Here is a 24,167-nt window from a genome sequence, read left to right on the forward strand (position 1 = left end):
TATATATATATATATATATATATAGAGAGAGAGAGAGAGAGAGAGAGCCATAGACGTGCAGCGTACACGAAACATTAAAGCTCGATACGAAATCTCGGTGGTGAAAGGGTCTGCATCGAAATCTTTTTCAGGGGGCGTTTCCAGTGCAAGAGCTTACAAACCTAAGCAGAGGTTACGAGGGTTGAACCGTACAAGGGTTAACTCAGCGAAGTGGATCCGATTTACGATTCCTTACGGTTCGGTACTTCCTTCGCAGGAGGAAGAGGGGGTGGTAGTCGGAGGGCGCCAAGGCAATCGTCTGCGTCTTTCTTCTGGATTAGAAATCAGGGTTTCGTGAGAAGCCAATAAATATAAGATGGCAGATAAACTTTCCAAACAGAGAGGGCGAAACGTCAACTCTGGAATAGCCAACTGTAAGCCTTTTGTAGAGTCGAATCGGACCACCTGGTGTACTATGCTTTACGACGGCACTTATTCGAGTTACTGTCTGGCGGAGCTTTGTTTGCCTTGCGGAAAGGTGCAAAAAAATATTTTAAGCCACTGTTCGACTCGAAGGAAATTTAACGAGATGGTGTTTCACTTTATGTTACTATTCTGAGCACCTTTGTTGTCTTTCATTCGAAAGAAGTGTCTAGAAGTGGAAACTATATGTTTTCAATCAGCTTTGTTTGCCAATGAAAACTTTAATCACATTACAGGAAGGCTTAACAAATATTTTTGATGACATTTTAATTCGAAGGAAAGTTAAAAGGTTACTAACAGTTGACACAGCAAAAATTTAAAAATTAAACGAACGAAATAATAACTAAAAATAAATTGGAATAATAGGCAAATTTGTATATATAATGTTATACACCTGATGAAACCTATACAAATATTTCCCCTCGCAACCAATAAAAATCCATTCCTCGATATATTTTAAATCGATATATGAAACTACTAAGACGTGAAATATTCGATACATACTAATTAAAGGCGCACACGAATAATTATTAAAAATTCCAGGGGAATTGTAGCCCACAGTGAAGGGTTCCAGCGGTTAAAAAAATCGATTGGGTAAATAGATGCTTTCTTGACACATACCTGCAGCGCTTGGGGCCAGACGCATACGTCATTCAGTTTGTCCTCGGCAAGCCGCAATGGATAGTAGGATGTGCACCCTCCGGTGCCATTCGCCCCTGCCGAACCATATTGAGCGAGAGCAACAGAAATGGTAGTGCCAATTGGACATTTTAGCGTCATCAACTCCTCGTCGCAGGCTGCGCGCTGGTAGGTCTTCAGGGTGCCTGATAACAAGGCTGTCGTTTTAATATCGTGACCATAAAACGTAGAACACGATCGGTGTTTGAAGAATGGTTGGCATCAAATATTGGACCAAGGGATCAAATTATCAGGGAATTTGTTACGCCACGAGTAGGTAGGAAGTAGTATACGCGCAAAGTTTGCGTACAGTGTATGGTATTTATATGTCACGATTTGGGGTGAAGATTATTGGATCGAGCGTGTAAAAAAAGAGGTAAATTGTCGTCGGAAGGGTATGTAAAAATAAAATTGATTTAAGGGGATGTAAAATAGGATATGATAAATTGAAAGGAAATAGGAAGTAGAAGGCGTAGAGTGAAGAAATCGCGAGGTATATTTGGTAAGTGATAGGATTGATAATATTAAAACGTAAATTGGTGGTTAAAGAGAGGCAAATAGGTTTCAAAAAAATTATTTTAAAGTTGTATGATCGAGGTAAGTAGACACGAGATTATGGATAATTATATCACGATGGTATTCAACGACATTTAACAATTATTAAATAAAAAGTCCTCCATGGTACACAGAATCCCATGAAAATTTCCCAATCGAATTCAAAGTTATGAAATTGAAAAAATTATTCGCGGTCCGATTATTCGACGATACGTGGAATTATTAAATCGAAAAATGGTTTACAAATTTAAATATAAATTTGAATGAAATGAAATAAAAATCAGAATCGCAGAGAAATTGCCGATAGGTCCAGCGACATCGAATATCGGCGAGCACAATGAGAAACAGGCGCAGAGACACGCATACACGGCGATGTATGCAAAATCGACAGTGGATGGTCGCAATAAAACCGATTGAAAAGAAACGCGTATAAAAGGGAGGTTGAAAAGGGCGCGAATTCACAGGGACGACAGGAAGGAAGGAAACACACGAGAGCGGAGGGATCGATCGATCGATGACCCGTAACGGTGTCGCCGCAATGGTGATCAGTTCGGAGGGATTCGCGGTAATTAACGAGTGGATCAATCGGGGATCGGTCGAACGGCGATGTATCGATGACACTCGCGAAAGCGCCGCCCGTTTCGTTTGCACGCGAAATACACGACGTCCAAATGACGGGACACGTTTGTGGAATTCGGTGGCGAGTTTGCACGCGGGACCGCAGACGTTTCGTTAGGGGAAATTCATGGACAGGTAAGAATAGAAACGACGTTAAACGAAGATGATGTTAACAGGCAAAATTGAAAACGTTTCGAAATCAATTGTTCGTTCAGTCGTGATGGTTAAGAGTTTAAAGAGAAGAGTTTATGCAAGATAAAGGTAGAATGAGTAGTTTTATGAAGATTTATAATCACAATTGAAAATGGCGGGATGTTGAAATAATATTGAATGGTGGTGTAGGAGATAGCGAGGTTTAGAAATAGTAAGGAGGAATCGCAGGAAGAGGTATAGGTATAGATATATAGATAATAGCGGTGGAATTTAAAGCGTAATACGAGAATGGTAATAAATGGTTAGTGAAGGGTAGAGAGATAGCGTTAGTAGAAGGCATGTTTTTGATGTTATTTAAGACGAGAAAGCACGATATAGAGCAGTGGAGAGTAGCAGTGCGATTAAAAGCAATCAAAGGATGAGTAATGAGCGCAATTAAGTCATTGAACCGAGAAGGTATACAACGGAACGTTGGTGCACCATTGCGGTCATCAGGGGAATGGTTCGTTAGTATGGTAGCGTGGTCACCACCCCCCGTGATTTATTAACGTGTCATTGTTGTCACCGTCACCACGGTGTACCAGACATTGTGGTCACCATCCCAACGACACATCGTCGAGTTATCGTGGTCGCCATCACCAGAGTTAATCAGCGTGTAGTTGTTACCATGTGGATTGTAAGGGTATCGTTGTTGTGACCGTCGCCATTGCCATCACCAAAATCACCGACACAGCCAATGGAAAAGCGGGCCACAGAAGATAACATGAAAAAGAAAAGAGAAAGGCGTCTGTTAGCTAGGGAAACTTGTGACAAAGATACTATTATAGAAATGTGTATCTTATTTACATGTGATTTTTATCGTTACGTCCAGTAGGCATTGCGTTGATGACAAAATATATTAAAACACCTAAAAATACCTAATACATACTCGCACACTTGAAAATATAAATTGCAGTAATATTTGGTTCAATAATTCTATATACCCGTATAGACATAGAGTATTGGTTAAGAATGAGCAGGAACATGTTTCCTTTAATTTAAATTGACCATGAGCAGACAGGCAGATACGTGAGGTACTCCGATCGCTGGCTGGATCACACTCAAACCACATGAAAGGGAGAAGAGGCGCGGCGAAATTTCCAGTCTTTTCGAGCATGTGGGACGATCCGATGGATCGCAGTGGAAGTAGCGAAGTCGATAATTCACCCGACCAGACAAGTGCTCTTCAAGGAACATCTGCCCGACACTGGGGATCGTTCCGACTCTCCTGCCTCGTTCGCAAAGCCGCGATGGAACGGTACCTTCGAGGTACCATTCGAAACGGTAACGTCATTTATGCGGGAGAAAAATAAATTTCGCTGTTGCCTCGGCTTAATTGCAACGCCATCGAAACGAATTAAGAAGGGACCGACCGTCTTTGGCGCATCGCGCAAACGCGATGGAACCTGAGACGAAGTCTACTACCTCTTCTTTGTGTTTCATTCAGAGGTGTTCAAAATGGAGTATGCAACTTCCAAACGCTGGCAATTCTGTGAACACAGAGCGTAAGCAAGCTTTGAATGGAAATTGTGGGATAAACGTGAGCTTTCGATTGGTAATAAAAGGCAAATTTGCAGGGACAAGTGTATTCGATGTTTGCTCTTCCGGAAATGAAATACTTTTGTTTCTAGATTTACAAGTGGCTGACGAGTGTGGAACTCAGATATGGGATATCGTTCTAATTAATTTAAAAAAAAAAAAAAAAAGAGTGATTAATATGAGAAATAGAGTAATGCGTTTTGATCAGTATAACCTCGTTTGTAAATGTTTACCACGACTAATAATTCCGTCAAGTATCCCTGGGTTGATTTCACCGCAATCTGATACCAACCGACGCAACGCACACTTTGCTACATTACACAGTTAGCGTCGGCCGGAGCCAACGAAATACAATTCAACGAGATTTCCAGTGCTCCGTTATTTTTTAATACGTGTTATAAAACACATAACCATTGTCCGCGGGATTACCAGCGCGTAATTACGCGAGCTGGGATCGTACATCCTGAAAGCTCGTGACAGCGGTTTTTTGTCCTGCGGGCTCGTGAACATTTCAATCCTTCCTACTCTTCACCTAGCGTTTCAATGGCGCGGTAACGCCTTTATGAGGCCATTTCTCAAACTTGCAATATCGCTGCGCTCGTTCTTCCGTCTCATTAACTCCACGCGCTCTTTACAAGTGCACCGAGATAAGATCGGCTACGTTGAAGATACCCAGACCGCGTTCGCTGGTGGCATAACGCGTAAGACGAGTGGGTCCGAGTGGAACCACTTTGCAACGATGATTATTCCACCTCTCCACGGTCGGAATTAATTCTCGGCCTGACACAAAAATTAATTACGCTGGGATATTTTTCGACAACTCACTTTAATACTCGTAGCTGAAGATAAGAATCGTTTCAGGGGTGCGAAAGTTTTGTGGATATGTTAATTCAAACATTTATAGTAGTAGTAGTACTCACATTGCCTATTTGTATTCATACTTTAAAGTACAATACTTATTTTGCCATAGGATTTGCACAAACCTCGAAAACTTTAGAGATACGCAATAATAATTTAAAACTACTTATCTGCGTTCTTAAAAAATTCATGCTTCCATCTTTCTTAGAAGCGAATGGATTTATACAGTTTTTCATCTCAGATACTTCGGCTCTTCAGGCATTTTTCTTTTCAGCTCGCACCCCTACAGCCCGCCACTTCTTTAGCATTCTATGTTCGTGCTTTCCTTTATGAGGTACTCTCGGTCCACCCACCGCCGCAGTTTGCAATTTTTATATCATTTAAAGACTTCAAACGTCCTGCACAAAGGAACTTGGTTCCCATTCTCTATTTCTCTCTTACGCATACATCATGTACAAGTAAATTTAACGTAACAATAGCGTCCACGTTGGATTACAATTTTCCCTCTTCTCGGAATTGTAATTTCTGCGTTTGAAACTCGTTTAAGTGGTTGCTCCCTAGTCGTATGAACCGTGCATTTACATATTTCACGTTTTCGACTCGAGTTCCGAGTACGACACAGAGAGACAAACAAATACGTTTCACGCTTCGCTGCGGAACAGTGTATTAGGAATTGCTAAATTTATCTCTGTGCACGAACGTTAGTTCGAAATTGTTTCTCTTGTTACCCCTCGACGATGGTAAATTATTTGTGGAGCGAATTGGGTGCTGATATATAATTTCGTGGAGTTATAATGAGTCCCGCAATTACACCGAGTATCAATAATCATGGTTGGTATTGGAGACTTTAAAATTGTTATATTTTAATAATAATTACAATATATTATAAGAGATTAATTATAATTATAATATTTTCAATAATATAGAATATTGTATATCGATGGCTACGCACGACTCTTTTAAATTAGTAGCTGTCGTAGAATCTGAGCTGACCTATCAAAAATACCCCATTCGACTGACCAATCTCATTAAGAGCTGAAATTCGTGAAAAAAGTAGATTACGTAAATGGGTATCAGGTTAAAAGGTGACCGAGGAACGCGATTCGTGGGATCGCGGTAGAAGATTACATTTATCAGGAAAAAAAGAGCAAGCGGATAAAGGGTTAGTCCTCTCGAAATAGCCACTACTTTATATCCTCGATATGGGATCTGGCTGGTCGTAGAATAAATTTCTGCGGTTTCGAATGTATCCTTATACGTACGTGAACGTTTTCCCGCAGCGCGTTCGACGCTGTAGCGTTTCCACTTGCGGGTTTTTATAACGTTCGGTGCTTGAAAATTAATGATTCCCGTTCGGTTTCGCTTCGAAAACTACGCTCAACGTTTTCCCATCTTCGTGTTCGTGTTTTTGTCACCGTATATACAAGACTACGGTAAAACAGGAAACGCTTGGGGACAAAATTCAACGCAATCGAGTTTTTGGTACCGCGACGGTTTAATTCAAAGAGAGAAATTCGATATCGAGCTGGTGCGACGTTGAAAATTGCGGCTCCTTTGTCATTTTTCTTTGTGAGGAGGAGCGACTGAATTGAAATGAAAATTAGTACACGTATAGTTCTTCTAACGCAGTTTGATATGACAATTTTTTGCTTGTTTTAGTCGCTGCATCTATTAAACGAGATTTGATACGAAGAAATGTTGACCACGATCATTTGACTGATTTTAATAAAAAGAATTATCGATCTGGATCAATTACTGTACATGAACTAAATACTTTAAAAATTAAGAATATAATTGTAAACAAATCTATAGTTTCTGGTTTAATGGGAGACGATTTAAAAATACTTTATGGGCCATTAAAGCAATTATTATAAAGATGTATGTATTTTTTTCCAGTTACTTTTCAGGAATATAATAATTATCCAAACCAACTTACAAACACATGTGTCACTCACCATAAAGATCTTATTTTGCAAACTAACCTAACCTTGCAAATTTAAGCTCACAATAAACAACTTCTGGGATTTATACTACAAAACAGCATCAGAAATATGTTTCAATTCGAAAGCGAAACGTGGAAAAAAATATTGCGAAATTCTTATCCGGATAAGAATTTCACACATTTTCGGTTTCAGACCATCAGCGGTCTCGAATGTACACGTATTGTTGGCTCGCGGTGTGTATGGCAGCACCGTACACTCCGGTATCCTCGATCCTCTGTTAGAATGCACTTTCATGAAACCGACGATCGATTTTCATTCCACGCTGATTCATTTGAATTCTGAAAAGCCCTTGGACGAACGATTGCCTCGGACAAAAATATCTTACATTGTGCGGGGCATTGTAACTGGGCGCTGTGGTATCGTCGAGCCTTGACTGCAGTCGATGCACCGCAATGCAATCTATATCACGTATGCAAGTGCGAGGATCGAGTCACTGTACGAGCAACTCGTCGTGGCGACCATTCAGATCACGTATAGCTCCCGTTAAGGCAGCTAGCTAAACGTTCGTCATATCATCGCGATAATTTCGCTCGGGAGTTGGCTGAAACCTCGTGTTTTCATCTGTTCTACGATCCCTGGAATATTTCATAAAAATGACAAAGAAAAAAAGCAAAAGTCTTGTTAGTGCAAACTCTAACAGCATTATAACATAATTCAAAGTTCAGCTGTGGCAGGTTCGTTTGTCAGAGATTCGTAACACCGGCAACCAGATTACCAACAGATTCCACCCTCGGAAAGCGTCACCTGAAAGGGGCAGTTTTGTTTGAAACACGTACCGCGAGCTTCCGGCCGAACACCAAGTATTTCTGTTTTCCTTTCCTCGTAAAGCTGCCCCGTAAGATGTAAATACGTAGGCAGCGCATTTATTGCGAGTGTATTTTCCGAGGGGGCCGCGATTTCAGCTGTTCCGTGGTTGACCTCCTATTTCAAGCGTATCCTGTCCACGTTTTCACGCTGGACAAGCCGCAGAACCCTCCGGGCGACACAGTGTGATATTTTGTATACGCGGAGAGGGTGGAGCCGGAAGCAAGACGGTAAATTCGAGCGTTTATTCAGCCGTGTACTTCCGAGGAAGAATGGGACAACTTCCTATACAGTAAAAATGTTGAGATACGAGTACAAAGTCACTAGGCCTTGATTTGTTATTTGTTCAATAGTAATTGGAAAATTATGTACGTTTATCGATTCAAATGTAAGAAATTTATGTAATGGTATAAATATGAAATACATAGGAATTTAATATAAGAGAACTGCTTGTAACAGAATATTGAATGTCTCTAAAATTTCATAAAAATTACAATATACAATATAGTCCTATAACTATTCATATCCTCTATATTCATTAAGCACATTTGTCTAACTTAAATGGTAAACTTAAACTATCCAAATAAATGTTTCATTATGAATATGTGCATGACTGTATAGATACATTTGTAAACATATAATTCCAATTTAAAATACATATATTGGTTAGTCTATCAAAATTGAGACTCTGTTCAATTAGCACGGAAGGAGCAGCGATCGCATACAAGCCTGCAGCAAGGTAACAAGCGCAAAGTCACAGAGGTAGCAACCCAGTTGGCTGTCAAAGCCGAGGGACAAGCTAATAGGCGAAATTCCGTCCCAACTTGGACGAGTTTCGATTTCGTCGTTGAGACGTCGAGACGAAACAATGGGGGCTAATCAAAAGCTCACGAGAAATTTCCTTCGAGTTACCTGCAATCAATCAATCCGTCGAACGAACTTAACCCGAGTTAATTTGTCTATCAGTTAATCCGAGCTTTAAGGGGTACTCGAAACGAAAGCTTACCGTCGGATCAGCGTAACATCCCTGCGATCGAGGCTACGCTGAACGCTGGTGTAAGTGTCTACAAGCTGCGTGTTCCGGTACATGGTGGTTAACGAGGTACGCGGTGACCAAAAATCGTGCTACGTTCTGCGGAACGGAACGTGCAACGTACTTGAGAAATTGTATAGGCAGCACAACAGTTGTTCCGTTTCTTTGGCTAAAATTTTGGGGAATTCAAAATGTATCTCGAAGAATAAATTCATTGGTGCTGTGCAAAATAATTATTACATTGAATTGAAAGCTCAGAATTCATTATATAAAAATCCTGAAAAAAGTACACGAATATGAAATGTAAATGTCAGGAAGTCAACTGTAGAATTTTCTCAGATTGGTTCAATATACTTGGATACAAATTCTCACACATTCGAAGGAAAATGACAATTTTGCCAAATAGCAGACATTTGTGTATTCAGATTTCGGAGTAATTGAAACGCCATGAACGAATGTGCGCATAACACGACAGACACAATTCCTAAAATTGTGTACACGTTCGCGCGACAATGGACGAGCGAGAAAGGTATTTTAAAAATTAATTCTCGTTTACCATTGGTCTGAAATACAAACGGAAACTTGCAACGTTTTATTCGTCGTCGAATTTTTAATGTCACGTGTAGCGACAGCGTTAATTGGAACCGTTGGGTTGTCACCGGGGAATGGGTTACGAGTGAAATAATTTTTTGTGGAATACGTACCATTAAAATGCAGTGAATGGTTCATATAACTTACATAATGTATCTACTTCAACGTATTATATAACATATTTCAGCATATTATATAATATTCTTGTTTCTCTAAAACAATATGTTATTTTTCCTAATTTGATTAAAAATGTCCTCGATTGTACTCTCTCTGAGTCAATCAAAGCCGACCATTTTTAAAGCAATCGTTTCTTCGACAGCGAAATCTATGCAGTATTCAAATTCCGTGGTTCATCGTCTTCCAACTCCAAAATCACCGTATCTATTTCGCAGTGGAATTCGATCAATTACGTCGTAACGGAAACCGGAAGACCGTTCGACCTGCTTACGAGGCAGCCCCGAATAAGTGTGCCTCCACCCCCGATCTTTTCGTTGGAACAACTGAAATCTGGAAACGATGCCAACTTTTCAGAACTCGACGTCTGCCTCTAGAACGTTCAACCCCTTTCCTGTGAGTCAAAGTGTTGCCTTTGTTTTCAGCATTCGCCAATCCAGAACGATGCATTCTCGTTTTAAATGAAGGCCAACGAATATTTAGAAACTAACTTTCGTTGCAAGATTACCTTATCGAATCGTGATTTCCTCTGAAATACACATCATACAAATTTCTTGTTATACAGAGATTTCCGAAAAAGTTTCTGCTCGAATTCCTCGTGAAATCGAGAGCAACCAGCTAGATTTGCATTTCTAATCGAACACTTAACGTTTCTGAATCCTAAAAGAAGTGTGTTTTAGTGAATTTAATATGTTTCGATAAATTCATAGTTTGAATTTGGCCACTGAGTAATGAGTTACAAAAATAAAATTGATAAAACATCTTATTGACATTAAATTATATGAAATGGGACAGAAAGAAAGCAGAGAAACCGTTTTTTAGTGGAATTTTCCGCATCTCGACCTTGGATTACGTTGAAACCGAATCATAAAGCGTAGTAGAACGAATCTTAATTTTTCTATTCCCGTGGCCAAGTGGACAATTCAGATAATCTAGCTAATGGAACGACATGATTGTCTGTCTTAACGATAACAGTTTAATCTCATATATTTAGCCAAGCCGTAAGCCAAATGCGAGGGCATTAATTCTCTACCCTACTGTTTTTGGCACAGGGATACTCCATTTTTTGCTTTAACTTTAAAAAGAAAATACTGTTTTTACATTAGTACAAATATCCTGAATATTGGTTCTTAGCATATGTTGCTTAGCTTTCATACACAATTTCAAAATAGTAATTCTTTAAAATAATCATAACAATTTAATAAATACACTAAATTTGTCTAAAAAAAATACTAACATTTAGGAGCTTTATTATCATACCAATATTTAAGATTTTAATATATTCTTTATATTATATTTAATATATTTATTTCATAATTTCACAATACATTGTATTTTCTCACAGAGATGGTATTCTCTCTTTCTCTCTACTCTACTCCCAGTTTTCAGCTTTGGTTTCGCGTAAATTCTACATTCGTGATGTAAAATTGTCTATAAAGCTTGCGTTAAACTACTAAACTGTATAAATTTATTTTGGTCAGTATTAAAGCCAAATACAGGAGGCTACTATGAAAAATGTAAGATAGATCAATGTTCACCACGACACCATATAGCATTCGAGTATTTCGAACGCTTTCAGAACAGATTAAATAAACAACGACCGATCGTACACGTATTCGATGGATTTTGCATTCACGATGCATTCAAATTTTTCGACATCATTACGAGGATAATATATAACTGCGATTGAAATTTTATGATCACTATTCCACGCGCTGTAGGAAGTTACGTATAGTCAGTGTAATCCATTAATTTCAGGGAAATTGAAATCTGCCACCGACGGAATGGAATCCCGCGATTATAAACTGCAGCTGGAATCGATTTCACCTAGAAAACAATTTTCTCAATTAAAATCAGAAACTGAATTAGTTTTCATCCAAAGAATAATAATTGGATACTTCAACTGTAATTTTAACAAGGCAGTAATCCAAACCAAGATCCAAGATCCAAACCACCTATTCATAAAATTAATATTCTTGTTAGAGAAGCATTGCAAAAATATGTTATTCATTTCTTCATTATTTTCACTTGATTGAAATATCAATCATCAATTCAGATAACTTTTGTACAATTTGAAAGGGTCTCAAAACTTGAAGGTTGAAAATGATTATTGTAAAATTGTCAACTCTAATAAGCGTGTTATTAAAAAAGCAACTGAAACAAGTACGAGTCCATGTTATAATTTTCATTCATAATTTCTGAAAAATCAAATGAAATTCATTGAGTAACACGTTAACCTTCTTGGACCTTTAAAAGTACGCAAAGTTTCATTTGTTCAATTTTTTATTACGTGTCGCTTGCATTATTGAAACATAAGCAATTCGCGTGAATATTTAAGCCATCGATAGTCGACTGAAAACCGTTTATATTAGCCATCAACGGGAAAGAAACGCGGCTCACGGATCGATTAAACCCAAGCCGATGCGCTCAGCATTGGTTCCAGGTGTGCAATTTAAAACGCAACCTTCATCCGCCCGGAAAATGCAACCAGCGAAACGACGGCGTATAACTCGACCGAAAATGAATTCTATCGTGTATCGACACTTCTCCTCGGGAATCGATTATATATCGATTTCGTTCCAATATCGAGTTAGTCGTTCCACTGAGAGTTTTACACGTTTCAGAAATTATCTTCAGCATTTCCATTCATCGTCACCATCGCTTCACCTCGACCATTTTGCTTTTCACCTCCTGAGAGGTGAAACTTGAGGTCTTGAGAAACTTCAGTTCCTTACTTCAAAACAAATTTCCTCCATTTCCGGACTCCTGCCACATGCATATTAATGCTCATGTATCAGTTACAAGATCGCAAAAAGTAGCTCGTTAAAAATGAAAAGACCTGAACGTATCCTATACTCTTCAAGCTTGCAATCCATTGTGTTAAACAATTACTACTACTACTGCTTATTAAATGAAACACAGCTCCATTTCACTAGATCGTTCCCAATGTAATTATTTCCTCGCCTCAGTGTAATAGTAAGATATCAGCGGTGTTTCACCAACTTCAGTCCCGCTTCCTCCGCAGCTGATAATCCAGACTAATGCGTTTCCTCGAACAAAGCCCAAGACGCTGCTTTCGACGTCTGACGACGGAAGCATCGCATCAATCAATTTTACCCCAAGGCGCGATACATCTCCCCCTCGCGGATATCACCGGCAGTTTCCACTTTTCCTTCCGCCAACGCCAGGCTGACCGAGCTTGGAGAGGACCGTGCTTAACTCGCATTAACGCGGATCGTTTGAACAATCGTCCTCACCCCCGTCAAATACAGAGAATTCTCTGGCGATTCGAAACTTTCCGACGCGATATTCGCCTGGCCAGGTCCTTTATTCACTGCGGCAGCCACAGAAAAATATTACTCGACGCTTTGTTCGGTTTTTCTCTAGATTCTGTCCTCTTAGCAATATTAGGATGCACCTGAAATTACTGAGCATTTCGAGACCCTAATTCGAGTGTAACTGGAGTGGAAACAAAATTTTTGCTCGCTGTAGGGATCGGTGTAATAAGTCAGTGTAATCAGTGGAATAATTAGTAAGGTTGAGTAACTATTTTGTAAATATTTCCAAACAATGTTTTGTTCTAAACATTATATTCATTATTGATGTTGCTCGATTGGCCGAATATGGAGCGGTAATAAAACTGTAAGATCGGTCTGAAAATTCAACGAACTCGAGGAGTGTTCTGGAATTAAAAAAATATGGCGAGCCAGTTATAATCGGAAAACCAATGAAGGATGCGGACAGCTCGAATTCACGTTGATACCCGTCTAAATGAAAGTTTCTCGATACGAACACGACGAAACCAATTACGAATTGATGAAGCAACGTAGCACGCTTTAACAAGCGACGCGATGATATTTGCCCAGAATTGAATTTGAATTTGACGGCGACTTTTCGCTTTGACGAATGCGGAAAATTGTTCGGCGAAATTGGTTTCCGTAGAAGGGCCAGAATGTGGTTTAACGTGAAACAAGTTTGAGCAGAAAGTGAGTAACATTCAACAAAATTATACTGACACCGCTCGTATAGATTACCTTTCGAATAAATAATATTTCGATAAAGCAAAGTTCAGAATTATTTCTTAATATGAAAGGGTCTAGAAATTAATGAAAATATCATATATTTGAAGATACGAATGATGATGGACGATAAAAATAGCAAACCTATTATATAAATTTCATTTATCTTTATTTGATTGTTTTATCATTTTAATGCTGCAAAAATTAAAAAATTAAACTTCCGATTCATAATTTTCACCATTTTCACGCGCCTACTTTAAAATTGTTATTTACATGTAATTAACGCTCGTTGTAATATTTCCATATTAATTATTCCTCAATTTAAATATAATCATATTCTATGGATATAATCAGAAGGGATGGTCGGAAGGGATACGTTAAATAAAATGCAGGTCGTGACTGAACATATTCATAGCCATTTCAAAATACAAACAAATATTTCGCTGCCATTTCCAGAAAAGAACTCAATTTATTGTATCTCATTTATTCATTTATCGCAGATATTCTTAAACAATGCGTAACAAATATAACATAATCTTAGTAATGATAATAGATACGTACCCAAGAAATTATTTCATGAACCATAGGTAGTACAAATTTAAATACTAAATTTTCATAACAAAGAAGTGTTCTTCTACTATAACCTCATCTAGTATTCTAATAATACAACCCCACGTTTTCTCTCCTTAATTACGTGTCACTTTATTAACATTTGGTTAAATCATTGTAGAGAAACCATTTTGTGAAGGATACTCTATAGAAAGGAACGAAAACCTCGAGTGCTTGTAGAGACTAATACACGAACACATAGGAGAAAAAAATTTAATGTTTTAATTGCTAACCTCACTCTGCCAGGCTTACAGAGGCCCTTGAAGCCTCGTCGTGCTCGGTTCTGCGTAAAAAGCCAAATGTATGGAATAAAGTGACTAAAAAAAAAAAAAAAAGAAAAAATAGCGTATGCAGGTCGAGAGCTGGCTGCGAAGCGAAAACATTTTATAGCGGCACGTCCAGAGACATTTTGCAGTGACAGAAACTCTTAGCTCGCCTCGCGTTTCTTCTCGCAAAAGGAGCCAGAAGTGCCTTTCGCCACGGATTCCACGGCCATTCAGGAATCGATTCTGTCGTTCGAGAAATATCGCGAATCGTAACTAGCGAACGAGGAGAATGTTCCAACTGTCGATACGATTTTTGACAATGATCACTTTTCGAGTACGATTCTTTACCTACTTTACAATACCAAAAGCAAGATCTTTTCACAGAGTATGTAACTTATTCTTCTTCGACTCACGATAATAGTCGACCATGGACGATCGTTCGCGAATAGTTCGCGATTCCTCTGGTCGATTTCACGAAAGAGAAGTCGTAAATTGTTTCCCAGCAGGGGCTTTTCCACGCGATCGCTCCCAGTTTAAGATCCTGAGCTAGAGCTGATTTAATCCAACACGAGATTTCGGTGATTCATCTTGTTTGTGCGTTGTTCTTTTTATATCTCGCCCTTAACGTCGTCCTTACACCATTAATTTTGTCTTGGTTCGCGTCTTTTTCACAACGTATACAAATTACAATCACCTGTATAAAATACTTGTACCAAAACTCCGAAACCTCGAATCTAAAAGCTCTAACAAAGTCGCTCAGCCCGCAATGATTACGAACTACAATTGAAAGTACGAATCACGATGAAACTTGAATCGCTGGTTAAACGTATTTGTATAAAATCGGCTTGGCAGCGCACCAATGTGTTTGGTTGACTGCCAGGTTAACGAGCTCGTGACAGAAATTATTTTAATCAATTTGGCATTTAAATCAGCAAAATCGTGGCAAAATTAATTAAATTGCAAATTAAATTCGTAAACAGTTCGCCGAAAGTAACACGTTTCAGCATATTTTCCGCCAACCACTGGTGCATTTCTCGCGTTCAGCACCTGCGGTGCTCCATATGGGGCGACAGTCGCCATCCTTTTAAAACATCGTGTACCATCGTCTCTTTTCGCGGAAGAGCACGGGTAAATGTTCAGAAAGTCATAGAAGTCCACATGGGTACGGTACGCGTCACGACAACAAACGTTTCCCCACCACCAGCAAAGCAAACCGCGCGACGGCTGTCTACGCAAAAAAAGAGACAAATTTGAAAAAGTATTATTCACTGGTGCCACCAGCAAACCCAGCGCCCGGGGGAATGCATCGCACGCAATTCCGGATATTATTTTGTTCCGCGTTGCGTGATTAATAGACAAATGCGTTTGAAATTGTCTGCGTTAGTATTCATTATTTCGGGGAAAATGTGAAAACAATGGAGAGACGCACGCTGTACCGAACGGAGAATACATTGTTACGGTAAACATGTAATTACGCAATTAATATGGAAACATTTTATCTGGCTCCCTTGGGGAAGTATGAAATAATCATAAATATTCAATATCTTTTTACGTTTCGACGAAATTCGTGTACGGTATTTTGGAGAGAAAAATTTTCGATAAATAAAATCAGCAAGAGTAACAAATTACATAATCAAAAATTCAGTAAGGGAGATACACTTGTTTGCAGACTGTTGATAAATGAAGTGAATTTCTAGTTGGCAGAGCGATACATAAAAAAAAAAAAAAAAAGAAAACAATAGTTAGTCGACACAAATTCTTCGGGGAACATAGACTACTATCACATTCTAAATAAACATTTTTAGAAGCAACGCAACCATGGAATCTATTCCAAACTATCTACAGTCTCTGACAAACTACCATGGCGAAATCATTCCGTCAACAATCACGCAGAAACATTTCAAGCGCATGTTTCCCTTCCAAGCCTCCCCCAATCCCTAGGAGCATTGCGAACACGGTTCCGCGCGAAATATGCTTTGGGAAGTCGCTCGACTTCGTAAACTGTTAAGGCTATATGCTAACACAGCGATGGAAACAAATGCAATTTTCTGTTTGCGGAATTCCATCAAGCGGAGAAATGGAGTCCGTGACTTATGCACGCTCGCATTGTACAGGATCGAACGTCTCCCTGTAACTGAACTCCCACAGGTTAGACAGGAATATTTTTTGTTTTCAACAAACATCGCGAAAATACGAATGAATTTTAAGAATTTCACAAAATATTCAATTTAATTCAAAGGGAAATTAATTCTTTATATAAGTAAATTGAATAAAACTACACAATTTATAAATAAAACCACAAAGATTGCAAAGATAATTTAGAACAAACACGTTACAATTCCTCGATTGGTGTAAACGAATCTATTTTCCTGAAACTATTTGTCTGTTGTTGCACAAGTAAATAAAGCTCCACCGCATTGCCTTTGGTAGCTGGTAGCTATTGTATCTTTGTGAGGTAATGTTAATGCCGATGTTAATTAAAATTCACGCTCCAGGCGGTAGAGCCGCTAATGCACTGGCCGTGTGTAAATTAACAGCAATGATCAACAATCGATTTACCCTCGTATTGTGCCAGCGTGAGTGAAACAAATTATTACCAACATATTGAATCAGCATTAGGTAGCATTTCCAAATCACTAAATTTTGGAAAGTCCAACAAGTTAAATCCTCCTTTGAAGAGTTACAACAACCATATTACGTCATTTCACAAACTCATGCTATTAATTTTTATGCTATTCAATTATTATGTTCTGACTTCTGAATATTGCAACGTGTATTTTATTTTTTATATTTTATATATTCATGTATTTATTCACATCCATGAATATTCTTGTATTATTATATTATTTACATTACTGTCTATCTGGCAAAGTCATTAGCATTGTACATATGTACATATTTAGTCAACCCCTATTATCCACCCCTTAAATGTCAGACTCGATAATTAAACACTTGTCTTCATAAATTTTAATAAAATGGACCCTCCCTATTATTCCCTTGAAAATGGTTGATCGCGATGATGATAAAATTGAACTTGGCTAATAACCAGCTCGATCACGAGAAAAGATACCATCCTTGAGGGCGGACACGCATCGTTACCGTGTCGCCTAATTGCCTCCTCGGAGGGTAACGCCGTGTTTGAATAATTTCCGTCAAACGAGCGGAAATACTTTCAGGGTAAAGGTCGGTCTCTTCGCGTGGGATCAATGGACCAAAGGGCTCCGACGTTTCTCTAATTCGTGGGACTAATTAATTAGCGTTAATATTCATAAGAGCATTCGCGTAAATGGGCTGCTTTAAAAACAATTTAATTAATCCCTGCCGGGACCGGAAGATTCTTTCATTCGCGACCCTTCTTCGCCCAGTCTCCGCCCTCCCCAATTCTTTTCAAGTCTTTCTCACCTCCAGGAGCGTGTCTAGCCATTATGAAACTGGCTGAATATGATTGATTATGGCAGAAGAACACTAAATTATGACTACAGAAGAACATACTTTTTCATTTCATCGATGTCTTTTCCTTTTTTATTCGGTTTCTGTGAATTTAATTTTTACGTCAGCAATTGTACCTACTGTTTGCTCGTACCTACTCGCGACGGCCCTGTTCACCTATCCAGCGACTCTTTTCGCGTCTGCGTCCCGTTTCCGCGCCCTTTCCAGCCGCACGGACCACTGCTACAAATGCAATTCAACTTAATTCCCTCGGCAGTGCTCCCCGCCCGCGACAGAGGACGAAATCTGTTTAATCAGCCCCACTTACTCCTTGATAAGGAATCAAGAACCGTGTACGGGTTATCTTGAGAAAGCACGGCTCTGCGCGAGAGATTCCTGGCTCTCGTATTTGCGATCTTTCACGGAGCCTTTTCGCAGGGTCCTGTTCCCTTTGTCCCGACTACGAATTAATGCACGGCTCTGTCTGCGGGCGATTATTTGAGGTCGACACCAGGGACACGGAGAGAATTGTGCTGCAATGTCTGCAAAGTTTAGGGGACGACAGATTGCATTAGTGAACGTGTTCTTTCGCTGGTGAGTCGAGGGAAATAGAATAATTTTTTCTGAGGGGCAATGTTTAGATCAAGAAGGATATAGAGTAATATATTTCGAAAAACAGTAATGTTTTCATATGGTAGGAACTGAGGTGAATGATCCTTTATTATTAATAGAACAAAATAGGGAAACTTTATTTATCTTAGAGTCTTGAGGGGAGTTCGTTATTTGAAATTAGGATTAGTGTTGTTTGTCATGTACTTGTGGTCTAGCACTTTCCCAGCACGCTGTTCCCTTTGTCTCAACTACGAATTAATGTATGGTTTCTGTTTGTCAGTGATTATTTGAGGTCGACACCAAGGACACAGAGAGAATTGTACCCCAGAGTTTGCGGAGTCTGGGGAATGCAGGATTGGTTTACCGAGTTAGATGTCGTTATTGTTCGGAGATTCGACGCAGTGAGTGACCAATAAATGGAGAACGCTCAGATTGAGATGATGACTGTATATTCAACACTGTTAATCACTAATTCTTGAAGTTCATTTCATAATTCATTTAATTTTGTAGCCAGTGAAATTGATTGAGAGTCGTATGACGTTACACAAGTTTGTACATAATGCGATTTGTCTACCCTATACCCTATAGGATAATAACAGATACTTAGTCTTAGTGATAGCTCGTGTTTCAAAAACTTACGGTTTTTTCCCTTTTTTTTTTCTTTCTTTACACCCAAATATAAAAAAAAGTATTCACTGACCCCAGTTTTATTTATTCCATATACTCGATAAATTAATTTCGTACGTTCCCTTGTTCCAACGACGATCTGATACCACCAATATCAAGGAAAAAGTTCCCACAGGGTATCGCCACCCACGCGCTGTCCCCCCACGCGAATCTGTCCCGTTTCGAAGGGATACGTACGAGGCCCGTAATTACCCACAATCGAGATAAAACGCATAACAGGAAAGTGACCGCGATAGCCACGAATTTCATCGGTCATTACCCATTCGTTAATAACATCGTGTCTTTCACTGAATGCGCGTTGCACCCACCATTAAACGCCCCCGCGTAATTGCATCGTCCCCGGGCGCAATTCCGCTTAAACGCTCCACGGAATATCCGCGTGCGCTCGCACGCGTTTACTCCGTCACGCGGATAACGCGAGAGTTCACGTTTCAGAGTGCTCGGGAGGGGTTGCACATCCAGAAATCTAGACGTGTGCGACGAAAAATTAACAGGGAGAAACGTGTCACAGTGTTCTTTAACCACTTGCGAAAAAATTGAAAAATATACAGAAGAATTTAATGAGAACTTAATATAAAAAATTTTAGCTGTAAAAATAAATGTTTTTATTTTTAATTCGATAAAAGAATTCTCTTTTGTTCAGAATATTTGAAAGTAACTACATTCTCAAATAAACTTGCAAGAGAGACTCGAAATGTATCTGAATCCTGTGAAATAATCATTTCCTGCTTCTTTGAAATTATTAGCACCAAATTTTTCAATTTTTCAATTGTTCCCTCGTGCCTTCCTGGATCCTCCACTGGCACGTTCCACTTAAAACCTCCACTTGCGAGATTGAACGTGCTTTCGCTAGATAATCTTATCCGAGTCGTTGCGTTATAGGCAGCACGAGTACGAGGCAGATTGCGGAATAATATTTGCTAGCTGTACGGGAACTGATTACGCAATCGCCTTTACCTGGGCGTCGAGAACCCGCGAGGCACTCGTGACCCGAAATTTTCAGCACCGCGACGAGAAAAGATGGACAACGGACCCTCTCCAGTGGACTGACAGTCGATTGTTCTTGGACACAATGGGAACGACAATTGTAATTCAGTTTTTGGCAGAGTATGCACTGCTACTCGAAACTCTCGGTGATAAATCAGATCTAGAAACTGCAGCGTTTGAAGTCGCTAAAGCCTTACTAATGAGCGCAAGTAGCAGAGTAAGGACGAAACAATATTGTATTTTATATCAGAAATACTACGTAAACAAATATTAAATTTAAAAACGATTCGATCGTCAATTTGATACGTTTATAATATTTTGCAACACAATGCCTACAGAACACATAATCATGAACAATATTAAACAATGGATACAAATAAAAACAAGAACGAGACTATTCAAATTAACTAAAATAATTTTAAAATGTCAATGTAATATTTACAAATATTTAATTGTTCGTTGACAATTTCTCGATGGCACCTCTATGTCAACAATGAGCAAATATAATAAATACCTGAGATGACAATTTCTTTAGCAATTATCTATGGGATTTGTCAACGTCAAGTTCTCATGACTTACCTGAAACAGAAAAGAAAAATCGAGTTAGCGACAAAGGACAGTAATTTTGAATGAATTATAACAACTGCTACCAATTAATATAGAACATAGTTCCCATGATGAACAATGATTTTCAAGTAATCCAATTCCGACTGGCAAACAAAGGTAAGCCTGTGACAAGTGTTTCGACTGCTAGCGAATAATATATAACGCGATTACATGAAAATGCAATTACCTATGGTTAAGACGACAGTCGTGTCTCTTTCACGCAACACGGTGACGCTGATGGCAACACGAGAACTATCTTAGCAAAGCGAGAAAATGTTTGCAAGACGTTGGATCGCACCCTACATCGAAGGACCTCGATTCGTTTAAGATTGCTCATAGATGGAAAACGAGTCACGAATAGGTGGCACATGAATTTCAGAAAGGAATTCTTGATACATCCAACTCCTTAAATTACATTTATTATTATTTATTTGCTTTTTTGATAAATAAATGGTAACTTATCTTCAGAAACGCACAAAGAATTAATTTCTACACCTCACATACTTAAACCCGATATTTCAATACCAATTATTGAAAAAGAAATTTTCAAGGATAAAAATATAAATAACTGTCTTTATCATTACCTAATATTATGGAATTGGCTGTGTTTTAATATTCCCATCCATTTCCACACAAAAGAAATTCTTGAAAACTGACTATTTATCGACCATCAAAAACCAGAGCACCCTCTGAACTAAGAAAACAAAGAGTGACACGACAGCTGCGAGATTTATTAAGGCTATGCCGACAGCCACGGATCGCCATCTTGAGAACACGTTTTATTTTCACCACGAGGAAAAATTGCCATCGCGAATCATTCAGAAACGAGACGCCAGAGAAAGAGGTGGGAAAAAAACGAGGTACATCCCCGAACGTGTTGTTTCGACTACAAAATTGGTTCGCATCCGACGTATAAGGGAGTAAATAAATGGGGGCGTAGTAAAAATTCGACAAACAGCCGTGGAAATGCGAGAATACGGGGGGAAAAACGTACGCTACGCCCCTATTGTGTTTCAGGTTCACACGTAATAGAAACTGAAACCGAAAATAAAGTGTATTCTTGAATAACGAATTTCAACACGCTCTGAGCGAGGAAAGCTTCACTCAAAGTGCACGTGTAATGAAGAATTATGGAGATTTTTGGAGAACACTCTGGAAATAATAATGATACTTTTTTTTCATAAAAAGGCTGCGGAGCTTCTTCTAGTTTGTGTACGTACTGTGTAGTAAAGCTTTATGAACTATAGGTCGGGGATCCCTGAGGGGAACGCGTTAAAATTCTTTAGAGCCGCAGAAAATTGCAATATTTTAAAGCGCAAGGAAATTTAATTTGCATATAAGAATATGTTCGTGTAGGAAATATTACATAAGTTAGATTGCCCTGGCCGTGAAGCATGGTATTAGACTTTTTGAAACTGAAGGTCGTCAATACTTTTGTTTGATGGAAAGGGAATGAAAGAAAGGTGCGAACCGCGCTCGCAGCAAAACAAATAATTCTGAAAATGGATTTTTATTCTCGGCACTTTGGAAGATCCCGTTAAGGACGACTGCAGATGGAATTTTCACCGCAAACTCGTGACTTCTCGCTGATGTAATAACGCACGACGCCGACGGTGTTCTATTGTGTTATACCGAGCGTGTTTGCTCGTTGTCGAGACTAATGGGGAATCGTAGCGCGGCCGCGATTTTATATTTGCCGTTTTCCCGCACCGGGAAATGGGGTTGGCTCTCGGATCGAGTCGAGTCACTTTGTTGGCGTTTCCCTGCCGCGCTCGGGGTTCATTTTATATTACGTGTTACTTTAATTCCGTCTGTTTTATTTCCTAACGTGATTACCTTTGCTTGCGGATATATTCCCGGGCTCTTGAGGCTGCTCAAGAGAGATGCCGCAGCTTAAATTTACGAATCTCCGCGAAAGGAACTCGATTTCAAAAGTTAATTCAAACGTGCGCTTCTTATTTTCTGGCAAATTGGATGGAAATTTGAGTTACCGTTCGTGTGATAATTCAGCAAAAAGATTGGAATTTTTTTAACGGAAGGTGTGAAAGATTATTTTAGATGGACGATGTGTTTTGTTTTAGACATATTGTTGTACCCATGTATATGTTTGTCCCACTGATTGATTAATTTTTGCATATATATAGTTTATGTACATTTGTATGAAAATGGTTATCAATTAGAGGTCTTCGGAATATATAAATTAAAATTAATGTTGTAAAAATATTTTACTCGTCATTATGTTACGTTGAATTACCAACCTTCTTACTCTAATCAACATTAGAATTAACGTGTTAATGGGTTTTGGAGTACTGCAGCCTAACACCTAGATATCGAGCAGACACTTACAGAAAACATTGCAAATAGCGTTTCCTCTTGCGTTACTTCTCCTACAGTGTAATGCAACTTCTTTCAGGGTCACGACCCTGCGTTAACGCTATCAGTCATCCAGAAAACTACGGAACGTTAATATCGCAAACCAATTGGTGTAAAAAGGATTCTGTTACGGGAAGAGCTAACAGGATCCCGCGAAATATCACCTGGTACGCTGTTTGTTACCGCTTTGTGCATAGCTCTAAGTGGATTGCGGTTGCGGGCAACTGCGACGGCAAAGTACGGTGGAAATACGCGTCCAAACTGGCAAATTGCTTATTGCGGTACCGTGGTAATATGTAATTTTCCACTGTGAAGGCTCAAACGATCTGTCCACGATGCCATAATGGCTGACAGTCGGCGTTCCTCCGGGTTAGCGCCAAGGTATTGCCCAGAAATTCGTATTTGGGCTTGTGGCGTTAAGTACCCCGTTCACATTCGCAATGGAATACTTGTATCGCATATTTTCTAGCCTCTTTAACAGGCACGGCTTGTACTTGTTGCGTTATCGAGGTTTTTAAGTGTAATTGGAAGGTCTCGAGTTATTTCAGGTAGGGGCGCCATTATACTAGTACTCAAGGTGGGAGATACGTTTAGGAGAGGAATGACTGATATTTATTAATCGCATTTAGAACAGTGAAGAATTTATTTATTTGAGAGTTTTTGAGTAAGGCGCATTGAATTTTAATTGCATGCGACGCGTTGCGTCGATTAAGTTCAATTCGATTATTCTGCAGCAATTCGACCATATTGCCATCGAATTGGTGGGCACAGTGTTTACACGAGTTCGTATATTTCAACGTAAAGCTAGGATTTACTTGGTAATCCGTTTACCGCGTGTGTATCGACCCTGGTGACTTCCATTCTCGAATCTACCGTTGACAAATTGAAACATACAATTAGGTCACGGGCAAAAATTACGTAATTTTCATTCAAAGACTCCTTTATAAGTTTTTACAACAGCATGTTAGCTGTATTTTTCCTCATAGCACTATTATTGATACGTTTCTTTTTGAGAGACATAAAATGAATAACCAAAATTAGCCCTTTGCGGTGGTATGTTTGCATTCAGCCA

At 39.1% G+C, this 24,167-nt stretch overlaps 1 protein-coding gene across 3 annotated transcripts in view; it reads right to left on the minus strand.

Moving 5' to 3' along the window:
- Positions 1–24,167, minus strand: part of LOC128883015 (uncharacterized) — a 262,323-nt gene that overhangs the window by 105,038 nt on the left and 133,118 nt on the right. For all 3 annotated transcript variants that reach the window (XM_054134977.1, XM_054134985.1, XM_054134969.1), the window contains exon 2: positions 1,084–1,298. In XM_054134977.1, the coding sequence (XP_053990952.1) occupies positions 1,084–1,298 (215 nt within the window). The remainder of the gene's footprint in view (positions 1–1,083; positions 1,299–24,167) is intronic.

The sequence above is a fragment of the Hylaeus volcanicus genome, chromosome 1 (genome assembly GCF_026283585.1).
Source record: "Hylaeus volcanicus isolate JK05 chromosome 1, UHH_iyHylVolc1.0_haploid, whole genome shotgun sequence".
Lineage (NCBI taxonomy): Eukaryota > Metazoa > Arthropoda > Insecta > Hymenoptera > Colletidae > Hylaeus > Hylaeus volcanicus.